Source organism: Coptis chinensis, chromosome 6 (assembly GCF_015680905.1).
Source record: "Coptis chinensis isolate HL-2020 chromosome 6, ASM1568090v1, whole genome shotgun sequence".
Classification (NCBI taxonomy): Eukaryota; Viridiplantae; Streptophyta; class Magnoliopsida; order Ranunculales; family Ranunculaceae; genus Coptis; species Coptis chinensis.
The window spans coordinates 70211199-70225861 of NC_141461.1; the positions used below are offsets into that span (position 1 = coordinate 70211199).

Below are 14663 nucleotides of genomic sequence, written 5' to 3' on the forward strand. Positions count from 1 at the left end.
TGTATTTCTCATGTTGGTAATTTCATTCTACACACACCACAATTATCTTTCACTATGAAAAATATTCTTCATGTACCCACCATTTCACAAAATTTGTTGTTTGTTCATAGTTTTACAAAAGACAATAATTGTATTAAATATTAAATGCAAAGAATATTCTTTATTAATAACCTTGGATCGAAGAAAAATAAATAAAAATAACCCTTTTGTGTATTAAATATGGTCATCGAACTTAAATCAAGCTAGTGGTTATATATACTTATTTGCTAGGCGTTATACGCCTAATGTGAGATCAATACTCTCAACACATGGTTCAAACAACCATGTAGATAATAGATAGAACAAGAGGTAAAAATAAAATAAAACAATACTAAATACTAAAATGATAAAGAAGAAATAATGGGAGAAAAAAAATTGTCTAGATAGTGTTTTTTCCCGATTGATGTCAACACATTAGATCTACGATTAAAGAATACTTTCTACTTGCTCTTTTTAGATTACAAGACATTTTTATATAGTGGGAGTCATATCCCTACTCAACTAGGGTTTTACAAGCAAGTGTTGCCCACTAGTGTTGATCCTTCGATATCAATCGGCCCAAAGTACCAAAAGATTGCCTTTGTCCATCATCAAATGTCATATATATATGTATCTTAAATTTGCTGCTTGATTAGAGATTTTGAGATCTCTAATACCAAGACCCACCCCCTTCTTCATAAGAAAAACTTGTCTTATCCTGGTATGACTTAAGTCTAATATGTGGACTTTTATTCATTAATGGGTGACGTAGAACACAATTTGACCCAAAGAACGAGATAGCTAAATCTGGACATCTAACTTAAAACAAATTGGTAATGAGTAGAGATGCCCCATTAATTATTAATATATTTGTTGTCTATGTACTAGACTCTCAATGTGGGATCAAGACTGATTAATCTCAACACTTTGAAAGAAAAATATGTGAGCATCAATAAGCATGTACTTTCTGAACATTAAATAAATTACATATTAAAAATATACAATTTTTTTTTATCAAGTAATATATGAAATTATACTATGCTTTACCTGCCTAGTATTAAAAAAAAAAAAAAAAACAGTATAAATGAAAAGAGAGCGTCTCTCTGTGTGAATGACTATGTTTCAAAGCACTTTCTCAGCTTTGGATGTGAATGTCTCAACCCAAAAACGTTTTATAGAACTATTATTGTCCACGTTAAATACAATCAAACAAGTTGATATGGCCGAGTTGGTCTAAGGCGCCAGATTAAGGTTCTGGTCCGAAAGGGCGTGGGTTCAAATCCCACTGTCAACACGGCTTTTTTATTGTGCCGTCGTATTATTTAAATTCAACTCAAATGTAAATGTAAATTTTGACAAAATGTGTATAATAAGAAAATAATAGGGTATTTACGAGTCATAGTTTGTAAGTTTCCATTTTGAAATTATGATACATTCAAGTGTACTTACTGTTCGGTATTCCTAATCCGTTGTTTTACTAAATAGTCAACAACTTCAAGTTACAACCATTTTTCACTCGTACTGAAACTACTGATACCGTACTCTCATATATCAATAAATGGGCTAATTTACTTGTTGATGATCCAGAAAAAAGTTTATAAATCTATTGGTTGATGTCTAGTTGAAAGTCAAATATTCAGTGGCTAGTGCTTATGAGTACGTCACCAAAAGGTCTCAAGTGGAGTGGTGGACTTGATTTGTATTGTGTCCTGCTGTACACCCAAGGCTGTCAGGAATGGCTAAGAAACTATGCCATGACATGGTGCCATTTGACAGCTGGGGCTCATCTAGCTTCAAGGCGCTACTTGTGCGGTGAAGAGTTAGAAGACTTATTCATGATATATGGACCTGGTTAGCTGAGTTGTTTAACTTCCCAAATGATTTTGGCAACATGGCACAGGCGGTTACTAAAGCAAGAAACTCAAGCGCTATTACTAAAGATCTTTGGTGTTTGACTGTGTTGGGCACCATGAGGGGATATGGAAAGCGCAGGATAGGACCTGCAGGAGTGGGGTGGCATTGGGTGCGCTCATTAAGGGATCACGTCATGCTACAAGTTTTTGGCTGACACACAATGTACACTCTTCCTTCCTTTTACATTCCTTACATTTATTATACAATGCCACTTATCGAGTTAACAAACAAAAATTAAATGAGCCAGTCTGTGATTTTGAAGACCCGAAGAGCAGAACTCCATCCCGTGAGTTTATGGAATGCACTAACCTTATTCTAACATGAGTAAATGCGTTTTCAGCATCACCACTTAACATATGCAGGCTTGAAGTCGTATTATTGGTTAGCAAATGCTAGCTTAGCGAGTGTCTTGATAGATGATTTTGTTTCAGGTACACTTCAAGCCTGCATATGTTAAGTGGTGATGCTGAAAACGCATTTACTCATGTTAGAATAAGGTTAGTGCATTCCATAAACTCAAATTATGGTACCGAATATTAGAGCGATGCGAGCAAAATTAGTTAGCCTGCCAATTTTAAAATATACTTTCTTCATACGGTGAAGATGAAAGTGCATTATACGGGTGTGATTGTTATGCATATGCCCTCTTGGCTTCTGGAGTTTTCGATCTTGTTGTCGATCAGGCCTAAAGGTTAGACTAACTTCATTTTCCTTCTTCGCTTACCATGCTTATATTAGAATGTTGGGAAAATTCCAGACACAGATCTTTCTTTGTGATTAGTGAATCAATGGTTAGTAGAACAATAACCACTCAGACAGGCACTGTCTTGGAGGCAAATGGAGTGGAAATTATTGATGGAGCTCCCCATGAGTCAGCCAGTGAAATTGCAGTAGAACAAGCAGTCCCACTGGTTGTGGAAACCATTATTGTTACAAATGGAGCTCTTAATGAGTCAGCTAGTGAAACTGCAGTAGAACAAGAAGTCCCGCTAGTTGTGGAAGAGCGCCCAATTGTTGTTACAAATGGAACTCTTAAGGAGTCAGCAGTGAAACTGATGTAGATTAAACTGGCGGAAGCTTCGATTTTATCAAATCTACTCTTGAATTAAACAAAACAACTAAAACTAAAACAAATTTTTATTTCTTTCTGAAATATATCAAATCTACTCTTGAATTAAACAAAACAACAAAAACTAAAACAAATTTTTATTTCTTTCTGAAATATTCTCAATAACACAACTCCTTTGAATCCTAATTACAAGTCCATTATTTATACTAATCCTAAAAACTATAAACCAATAGGAACACGACATATGCCAACAACTAAAATAGAATAACTTAAACTAGTGGGCTCATGACCCATGGGCTTGGACTCAGCTAAGGGGATCACGACCCATGGGCTTAGACTCAGCTAAGGGGCGCACACGTATAACACTTGACAGACGAACTAATGTTCTACATCATTATCCCCAGTTTGAAAAGAACTCGTCTTGAGTTTGTATTTGCAATTGACTGATGAAATTCGCTGTAGCTGATGCCCATCACTCTTCTGCTGTTCAAACGAATTCGACCTCGAATTTTGCCCAGATAATTATTCACAAGAATAAGAATGCACCATAATGTATGCAAGTTTAATTTGCAAAATCACCATCATGATTTCTCTGCTCTATGGGAATACTACGACATCCCAAAACAGCAAATACGCATACCTCTAATTGTAATTTTAGATGCACAGAACTAAAGAGCCTTGTATAATTAATATCAAAATCCTCCCAAACCGGATCGGCATACTCAACAAAAAGATTCTAAGACAAAGAGGGAGTAGTGACACAAAATTCAGATTCATCTGCTCCGTATTCATCAAATATTGGTGGAGTATCTAAAAAACTATCATGGTCCTCCTCTGGACAAACATAAAAAATTGGAGGGGAATCCCAATCAACACAATTTAACTCCATATTACAGCCCTCACCAACATTTAAATCCTCAGTAGAAGAAGAATTAGAATAAGCCATAACGGGCATAAAAGTGGATGCATCATGGCTGTCCACTGTAGGGCTTGGTGTGGCTTGAACAGGGCTTGCTGTCTCGATTTCTGGTTTTTTATCATACTTATTTTATCATGTGGTGTAAGGGAGAAAAACATACCAGATTCTCGTGCGTCAGCCAAGAATGTCGTACACATAGTGGTTTCCATATCTGGTGGTTTGAGCGGTTCCAAGATTAATTTTCTACCGTTATACAAGAATGAGTGAGTGTTCTTGGCGCCATCATGAATACTCCTGTGATCAAACTGCCAAGGACGCCCTAGTAGGAGATGACAAATGTCCATTGGAACAACAGTGCACATTACTGTATCTTCGTAAGGTCCTATAGTCAGTAGACTAAACATTGATGATTGACTGCCACTAGATCTCCCTTTTTAAACTATTGGATAGAAAATGGTTTAGGATGTTTAGTGGTCTGTAATCCTAGTTTATCGACTATCTCTTGGGAAACTAGGTTATCAGTAAAACCACCATCAATAACAACAGTACACAACTTACCTTTACTGATACATCTGGTTCTGAAAATAGAATGACGTTTCCATGTCTCCTTATCACCCTCCCCAATGATCATTGCTGGTGTTGCAACTAAGGAGAAGTGTGTTGCTGACATTACTGGGTCTTGTGGATGCCGCTTTCGGGAACTCGAAATGACGGTTTTGCTTGAACAGTTTGAAGTCGGTATGTTTCTTAACACGATGTCCTCAGTACTTGGTGCTTCCCACAAAGGCCCACCTAGATTGGGATTAGGCGCATCCCAGTCAATTTTAGCGCCAGTACCCCATCCTACATCCCAGTCGTCTTCATCAAACTGATTTAACTCTGATTCTGTTATGCTAGTCAGATCTATCGACATAGCTCTGTAAAGATTGAAACTTTAATCTTTAGAAGTAAAGATAATCGTTTTTTTTACCTGGAAAGAAGAAAAATTGAATCTTCGATGAGAAAAGAAGCAAAAGATTGAAATTTAATTTCGGGTGAACAGTAACGCGATGAACAGTACGTCATGAATAGTGTTCATGATGAACAGTGTTTCGTGAACATTACCGATGAATAGTAACACGAAAAATTAAAACGAATAAGAAAAAAAGGAAAATTGGATTTTACTCAGGAACGATTTGTGCTCTGATACCAAATAATGTAGATTAAACTGGCGGAAGCTTCAGTTTATCAAATATACTCTTGAATTAAACAAAACAACTAAAACTAAAACAAATCTTTATTTCTCTCTGAAATATTCTCAATAACACAACTCCCTCTGAACCTTAATTACAAGCCCATTATTTATACTAATCCTAAAAACTATAAACCAATAGGAACACGACATGTGTCAACAACTAAAATAGAATAACTTAAACTAGTGGGCTCATGACCCATGGGCTTGGACTCAGCTAAGGGGAGCACACGTATAACACTTGATAGACGAACTAATGCTCTGCATCAGAAATAGCATTAGAACTGTGGGAGAAGAAAGACAAGAGCGCAGGTCGCCCCCTTGGACAGGCAAAGGCGAGCGCGGGGTGCACTCAATCGTCTGGAGGTTCGTCAAGGCAAGAGCGCGGGTCGCGCCTCGAGCAAGACTAATATGATCGCGGCGCGCCGTAGTCGGTTTTGACAGAGATTTGTCAGATTCGTATGTTTTCTATAAAAGAAAGTCTCTAATCCTTTTAGAAACAATAGACACGAATATGCACTCATGTTGTGCTATATAAACACCTATGTAACACAAAACCAATATTAATCAAGCAATATAAAACCTTTATTCTCCCGTGGACGTAGGTCGCCATTGAATGGCACTGAACCACTATAAATCATAGTGTTTTTGTCTATTTAATTAGGTGTTAAATTCTACATAGTATCAAAGTGGAGCACTTAATCTCTCTCAAAATCAATCTAGATAAACACAATACACTATGTCAGATCCAAAACCAAACCCAAAGTCTGTTGTTATAACAGAGACTGATTCTAATCCTGGTTGGAAGCTGCCATCGATTCTCTTGAATGGAACGAACTATATACCTTGGTCTAGGGCTGTTTCGTTATCGCTTGGTGGAAAGAGAAAATTAGGGTTCATTAATGGTGTAAAGGTGTATCCTGCCATTGATGATGCCGAATATGAGAATTGGGTTTCCAATGATCAGCTTGTTCGATCTTGGTTACTCAATTCTATGGAGTCTACTATTGTTGGGATTTTTACTTTCTCTGATTCTGCGAAGGAGATGTGGGATTCAATTGAAGATTTATACGGAAACCAGAACAATTCTACCCATATGTTTGAACTTCAACTCACAATCGGTGCTTTGCAAGAAGGTGAGAAGACTTTTACAGAACACCTTGGGAATTTGAAGAAATTGTGGGATGAGTTAAACATATATCGTCCACACACCACTGATGCGAAGACTCTATTGAAACGGGCTGAAGAGGATAAAATCTTCACAGTATTTCGTAGTCTTAAACCAGAATATGAAAATCTGGAAAGCAATATTCTAATGGAAAGCACTCTTCCATCACTTCCTGCTGTTTGTGCAACTATTCAGAGGGAGGAAACAAGGAAGAAAACCATGAACTCCGAGGTAAAGTCCTCAATATCTGAATCTACTGTATTACTTGCAGAAAACGATTTTAGAAAGAAGTCACAGGGATTTGAAAAGGGTAAGCGAAAAAGGGAACCGTCTCACTGTGATCATTGTCGAAAGAACTGACACACCAAGGACCATTGTTGGGAATTATATCCACATCTTAAGAAAGAAAAGGAACTGTCCAAGAAAGAGCATGCTGCTGTTGCCGAGACATCAATGTCCAACTCAGATATTAGTCATCAGTTGAGTCAAATTCTCCAACAACTCACTAAGTCCATGTCTTCTAGCAAAGGTCAGTTTGCCTCAACTCATGTGTCAAGTAATTTACATGCCTATTTTACTATGCCAGAAAGCTGTAACTCATGGATAATTGATTCAGGGGCTACTGATCATATGGCTAATTGCCCTGCCTCTGTCCATAATTTTGTGTCCAAAACTGAAAATCATAATATTTCCATAGACAATGGTTCCACCGTTCCCATTCTAGGTAGTGGTCAAGTGAATTTTTTTGATCAAAGTCTCAAGAGTGAGGCTCTAGTTGTTCCTTCATTCCCTGTTCAACTTCTATATGTTGGAAAACTTACCAATTCTTTAAATTGTGATGTCATTTTTTCTCCTAACTCTATCGTCTTTCAGGATCGAAAGTCGAAGAGGACGATTGGTGAAGGAATTTATTCCAATGGACTCTATTTGTTGAAGTCACATAAGAAGGCGTGTCAAGCTAGTGATTTACTTGAGAGTCATATTTTGCATAAAAGACTTGGGCATCCATCTAGTCATGTCCTGTCAAATTTGTTTCTGGATGTTTCTTTAAACTCTGATGATGTTTGTGATGTTTGTCAATTTTCTAAACAAACTCGTTTATCATTTCCAAACTCGAATTCTGTGTTAAATAAGTTGTTTGAGTTAATTCATTCTGATTTATGGGGACCTACTCCCGTTAATTCTTATGATGGCCATAAGTATTTTGTGTTGTTTATTGATGATAAATCTCGTGCTACATGGTATTATTTATTGAAATCGAAAACTGAGGTTGTGACTGTATTCAAGGATTTTCATATTATGATTACTAACCAGTTTGGAGCTAATATCAAGATGTTTATTTCTGACAATGACACTGAGTTTTGTAAAGGTATGTTACCTGAGTATCTTCGTAGCCAGGGGATAATTCATCAAACTAGCTGTGTTGGCGCACCTCAGCAAAATGGCGTGGCTAAAAGAAAGAACAAACACCTTTTGGAGACCACTTATGCTCTTATGTTGGGCATGAATGTTCCTTAAGCACTACTGGTCTCATGACGTCTTAAATGTTGCCTATTTGATTAATCGTCTTCCCAGTCAGGTTCTTGGTTTTAAATCCCCATTGGAAGTGCTCAAAGCTAGGCCGCTGGATCTCTCTCATCTGGGAGTGTTTGGGTGTGTCTGTTATGTGTATCAACAAACTATTCATCGAGATAAATTTGATGCTCGGGCTACTTGATGTGTGTTTGATGGTTATTCTACCACACAGAAAGGCTACATATGTTACAATCCTGCGACAAGGAAACTGATTGTCTCTCGTGATATCTGATTTGTGGAATTTGAAGCTTTCTTTCACGATTCAGCTGTGCCTAGGAATCGGTCCCAGGGGGAGTATTTGGCAGATTTGGCACCTCTCCCAGTTGTTATTACGGCTGATTTGACTCCTCTCCCAGCAGTTGGTGAAGGCATTGTTCCTGTCCCAATGGTTGGTGAAGGTATAGTTCCTGCCACTGAAGAATTGGGCTCTACTGAAGCAAAGGCGCGGGCGTGCTCCCAGACTGAGTATATTGAGGGCGGGGCGTGCTCTGGTGATCCACGACATCCAGTAGATGGGGCACGGGCGCGCTCCCAGGATAAGCAAACTGAGGGTGGGGCGCGCTCTGGTGCTTCTCTAGCTCCTCCAGTTCCTCCAGTTTCTAGACAATCTAAACGAGAGAGACAACCTCCAGTAACTCTCAAGGATTGCTATAAATCCTCCAGTGACTCACAGGAATTTTTATTCTTTGCATGATGTTACATATCCTCTACAGGAGTATATAACGTATGCCAATATCACTTCATCTCATCATGCTTTCTTAAGTACAGTCGATGAAGTGCAAGAACCCAAGAACTTTAGAGAAGCTAACTCTCATCCAGTATGGAGAAAGGCGATGCAAGAAGAACTTCGTGCTCTAGACGAGAATAAAACTTGGGATATTGTTATGCTACCGTATGGAAAGAAAACTGTTGATTGTCGGTGGGTGTTCAGAAACAAGTTCAACAGTGATGGTTCCTTAGAGAGGTCTAAAGCTCGACTTGTTGCAAGGGGATTCACCCAAACTTATGGTCAGGACTACAAGGAGACTTTTGCACCAGTTGCAAAGATGAATACGTTTAGAGTTCTTATATCTCTAGCTGTGAATCAAGACTGGAAGTTATTTCAGATGGATGTGAAAAATGCATTCTTACATGGAGATCTTAAAGAAGAAGTGTATATGAGCATCCCACCTGGACATCCGAAGGAGACTAAGGTCGGATTAGTATGCAAGTTAAAAAAGGCTATCTATGGACTTAAACAATCTCCACAAGCGTTGTATGCCAAGCTCAGTTCTGTTCTAGCTATGACCGGTCTTAAGCGAAGTGATGCTGATCCTTCCTTATTTGTTAAATCTAGCAGGTCAGGCTTGGTTATTGTTCTTATTTATGTTGATGACATAGTTATCACAGGTGATGACCTTATCGAGATTTCTAAGCTCAAGGAGTTACTGCACAAGAAGTTTGCCATCAAGGATCTGGATATTATGAAGTACTTTCTTGGGATCGAAATTGCTTATTAAAAAAAAGGTATATTTCTAAATCAAAGAAAGTATGTGTTGGATATTTTGAGTGAAGCAGGAAAGCTGGGGGTAAAACCATCTAATTCTCCAACTGACAGTGGAGCCAAGTTGGACAACACTGGTTATCTTCTTACTGACATTGGTAAGTATTAGTGATTAGTTGGTAAACTAATATATTTAACTATTACCCGACTAGATATTTCTTATGCAGTGAGCTTGGTTAGTCGTTTTATGCATGCTCTAAGGATTCTACATATGAATGCAATTTCTAGAATACTGCAGTATCTGAAAGGGTCACCATGCAGAGGTATTTGGATGCTGAAAAATGGGCATACATCTATTACTGCTTACACAGATGCTGATTGGGCAGGATGTCCAGTTGATCGGAGGTCTACTTCAGGTTATTGTACCTTTGTGGGAGGTAATTTAGTCAGTTGGAAGAGCAAGAAACAGAATGTAGTGGCTCGTTCTAGTGCAGAAGCTAAGTACAGGGCTATGGCTTCCACCACCAGTGAAATCATATGGCTTCGCGCTCTTCTGAAGGATTTGTGTTTTGGGTTGCATCTGCTAACTACACTTTACTGTGATAATCAAGCCGCTATATGCACATTCTTTTGCAAATCTGGTGTTTCATGAGAGAACTAAGCATATCGAAATTGACTGTCATTTTGTGCGTGAAAAAGTACAGTTTAACATTGTCACTACCTCCTTTATTTGAAGTGACCAACAGCTTGCAGACATTTTTACCAAGGGACTTCCAGCTTCCAAGTTCCATGATATTCTCTCCAAGTTGGGTTCGCTGGATATCTTCGCACCAACTTGAGGGGGAGTGTAGGAGAAGAAAGGCAAGAGTGCGGGTCGCGCATTGGACAGGCAAAGGCGAGCGCGGGGCGCGCTTAATCGTCTGGAGGTTCATCAAGGCAAGAGCGCGGGTCGCTCCTTGAGCAAGACTAATATGGGCGCGGGGGGCGCCCTAGTCAGTTTTGACAGGGATTTGTCAGATTCGTATGTTTTCTATAAAAGAAAGTCTCCAATCCTTTTAGAAACAATAGACACGAATATGCACTCATGTTGTGCTATATAAACACCTATGTAACACAAAACCAATATTAATCAAGCAATATAAAACCTTTATTCTCCCATGGACGTAGGTCGCCGCATTAGCACCGAACCACTATAAATCATTGTGTTTTGTCTCTTTAATTAGGTGTTAAATTCTACAAGAACAAGTAGGACTGCTAGTCGTGGAAAAGTGTGCCATTGTTGAAATTACAAATGGAGCTCTCACCGAAGAAGTAGACACTGTAAATGCAGTGGAACAAGTAGTAGCTCAAATCTTGGAGGAGGGGGAAAATGGAGTAGTTGAGACTACTGATGGAACTATCTTTGAAGTAGCTATTAATACTGCCGTAGAAAATTTATTTGAACAAGAAGCAGCTTTAGTTATTGAGGAATCAGTATCTCAGTACATGGACAATGATGTGGATCAGGACATAGAGGTGGACATCATGAGGGTTTTTGTATCGGATTCGAATGTTGAACTTGAAGCAGAAGTGAACCTTACAAAGAACTGGGCTGATAAAGAAGAAAGTAACCAGGACCCTTCTCATGGTTGGCAAGTACAGCAAAAAAGGAAGAGCAAGAAAAAACCGATTAAAACTGTGAACGGGTCACCACCTAATACCAGATTCAAAGGGACGGTAACTCCTAATACTGTTTTTAAATGAAGATAATATTCTGGAATGTAAGGGGTGCAAGGAAAGATCAGACAACCCAAAGAATAATGAATTTAGTTCAATGCTACAATTCGGATATTATGTGTCTAGTGGAACCTAAAATAAGGCTCATGATTAATTCTACTATGGAAGTGGGATTATTTAACTATAGTAATGTTATTATTCACAATGACAATGATGAGAGGCCCAGAAATATATGGATCATACATAAAATTGATGTTACAGTTACATTACACAATATTTCTAACCAACAAATTACTGTGCTTGTGAATGGTGCCATGATATCTTTTGCACATGCCCATTGCTTGACGAGGTGTAGAAGAAGTCTTTGGCAAGAGTTTATAGCTATGAACAACCCTAGTCCGTGGATGATCATAGGGGATTTTAACTGTGTATTGAGAGTTGAGGAGAAGAAAGAGGGCAGAAGTTCGCTAAGAGCTGCTATGAATGAGTTTTGGGACATCATCAACACTTGCAACATGATGGAGTGTCACTCCGAAGGTCTAACTCTTGTTGTATGTGAATAAAAAAAACAATAAAGAGACAAGGACAGAAGTAACAGGTAACAACCAAGGCGCATATTAAGTTGTCCTTAAGGAAATATTTCGCCCCTTCCAGTGGTGCAGAAAGGCAGCAGTGGCGTCTTCCTCACAGGATTCAATGGTTAACAGCAGTCTGACTTTGCACTAGAATAGACTACCCTCTAGAACAGCAATATAACTCTCTCTGGCGGCTATAGGAAGAAGAATAGGACATGTTATAGTTTCTGTTTCTCTGAGATGGGTTTCTGATGAAGTAAAACCTCTATGGACGCACAAGGACATGGTCGGTTGAGAGACCAACTCGCACTAGGACACTGAAACCAAAACTTGCAGCAAAAGCAAAAACAAGTTTAGGCTTTTGGTTAATCCACTAGACCCAAGCCCAAGCCCGAACCCGACACGACTCGGCACAGTGCGGGCGGGCGCACGAGTGTGGCTTTGGGTGAGTCCACCCTCCTAACACAAAAGCATTTGTACCCTAAGGGCACACCCTTATGGTAGAGGAATGTCTCTTATACTTCACTTGCTAGTGGTGGATAACTAATGTGGGACTATTTTCTATATGCACTAAAGTGGAGAGAACACACTTTGTTCATCTCCTCCACTTTGCACACACACACACTAGTATTTAGAAATACTTAAGAGATTGCAACAATCCTCCACTATTTCAAAATACTTATAGTCCCCCACTATTTTGGAATAGGATATTACAAAAGAAATGGGTTAACGAAATACCAGAGGGAATCGAAAAAATAATGCATAAGATACTGGTGCTTTACGGGCTTGGACCAGTCATAGGATAACATGTCTTATAATATGTGAAAGTGGTGGATTAAAAAATCTTTGAACCAACATTCTCTTGTAGTAAAATAGATCACATCCACCCACACTGCTCTTTCATTATATGCCTGTTCTGCGGTGTTGCGCTTTTTGGCCCTTGCGCTGCCTGTGTTCCATGAATGCTCTATAATATCTGCCCAAATACTCATAAGAACCTACCCAGTTCTACATTCACGTAGGTGGATATCTATCAAGTGTACATTGCAGTTAAAATACACTATCTCATAAAAAATAATGGACTATGAATTCCAATAAGAGTAAAATACTCATCCTTTCTCATTGCAATTCAAGTTATACAAAGTATACAAAAAATACTATCTCGTCATAGGGTGGGACATCTCAAAGAAAGACGATATCATACTAGAGCGACGAGGTGACTTGTTTTTCCTTTTGAACCTACTTCATGGGATCTCCAATCACATAGGTAGGGTTGCCGTTAGTGTCGCCCTCTATCTAAGGCAAAAGTCCCATCCCCCTCGACGTTTCAACTACTTGTCTCCTGTTAAGCGGTTTTGTCAGAGGATCGGCCAAATTTAACTCTGACCTCACATAATCTAGAGCCACAACTCCAGATTCCAGTAGCTGCTTTATAGACTGTAGTCTTAGACGGATATGTTTGCTTTTCCCATTATACAATTTGCTCTTTGCCTTTGCTATTGCAGCCTGACAATCACAATGCATAAGTACAGCTGGAGGCGGTTTTGTACCAATAGGAAGATCTGCCAAGAGGTTTCTAAGCCACTTAGCCTCTGCACTTGCTTTATCTAAAGCAATAAGGTCGGACTCCATGGTTGAACGAGCTATCAAGGTTTGCTTAGAAGATTTCCAAGCGACTGCACCTCCACCTAGGGTGAAAATATAACCACTAGTGGACTTGATATCATGAGAATTAGATATCCAGTTTGCATCACAATAACCCTCTATCACAGGTGGAGTTTGTCTAAAATGTATGCCGTAATCCATTGTTCCTCTCAAGTACTTGGCTAGTTTCTCTAACGCACTCCAATGTTCCTTGCTAGGACAATGAGTGTATCTACTCAACCTGCTAACTGCATAAGCAATGTCAGGTCTAGTGCAATTCATCAAGTACATGAGACTACCAATAATTTGGGCATATTTAGACTGAAGGACACTATGTTGATCATTTTTCTGAAGTTCACTTGTTGCCTCATAAGGTGTCGACACAGGCTTACTATCATAAAAGTTAAACTTCTTCAAAAACTTCTCAACATAATGCTCTTGTGAAAGCGTATATCCATCACTGTTTCTGATAATTTTGATTCCAAGAATCACATCAGCTTCTCCCAAATCCTTCATTTCAAATTGGGAGGATAAGAACATCTTGGTGTTTCTCACAACATCAAGGCTAGGACTCATGATTAACATGTCATCCACATATAGACAGATAATCATATATGTATTCACATCAAAAGATTTAAAGTAAATACATTTATCAGCATCATTTATTTGATATCCATTAGACATCATGACACTGTCAAACTTTTCATGCCATTGTTTTGGCGTTTGTTTCAACCCATATAAATACTTAACTAATTTGCATACATTTTGCTCATTCCCTGGTACTATAGTACCCTCAGGCTACATCATATATATTTCTTCATCAAGATCACCATTCAAAAATGCAGTTTATACATCCATTTGATGAATAAATAAATTATGAATAGCAGCTAGAGCCATTAGAACTCTTATAGAAGAAATCCTAGTTACCGGAGCATAAGTATCAAAATAGTCAATGCCTTTTTTCTGGGAGAATCCCTTGATTTATAGTCTAGCCTTGTATTTATCAATGGAACCATCTAGCTTCAATTTCTTTTTGAAGATCCACTTGTAACGTATAAGTTTCGCCCCAGGAGGTAGATCAACTATCTCCCATGCGTGATTAGATATAATCGAATCTAGTTCTGAGTTGATAACATCTTTCCAGAAAGGTGCATCTCTAGAATTGATTGCCTCATTATACGTCACATGATCATCATCAACAAGAAAAGTGTAAAAGTCATCACCAAAATTGGTAAATTTTCTATCTCTTTTACTCTTCCGAATTTCTTGTACAGAAATTTTAGAATCTGTTGATTGTTGTTCACCAGGAGCAACCAACCTCTCAATGCCAATTTTCAAAAGAAACAAATTC

General features: G+C 38.6%; 1 protein-coding gene and 1 non-coding gene across 2 annotated transcripts; both read left to right on the forward strand.

Moving 5' to 3' along the window:
• The first annotated feature begins 1231 nt into the window (after positions 1–1231).
• Positions 1232–1312, forward strand: TRNAL-AAG (transfer RNA leucine (anticodon AAG)). The gene has a single exon. It is a non-coding gene; the product is annotated as a tRNA-Leu (tRNA).
• A 4674-nt stretch (positions 1313–5986) lies between these two features.
• Positions 5987–11120, forward strand: LOC147494223 (uncharacterized). Its single transcript, XM_086568071.1, is given in 8 exon segments — positions 5987–7390; positions 7634–7688; positions 8143–8525; positions 8608–8990; positions 9234–9362; positions 9420–9535; positions 9605–9814; positions 10618–11120. Coding segments are annotated over 8 exon segments (3024 nt in total). The 5' UTR covers positions 5987–6145.
• Positions 11121–14663: the final 3543 nt, after the last annotated feature.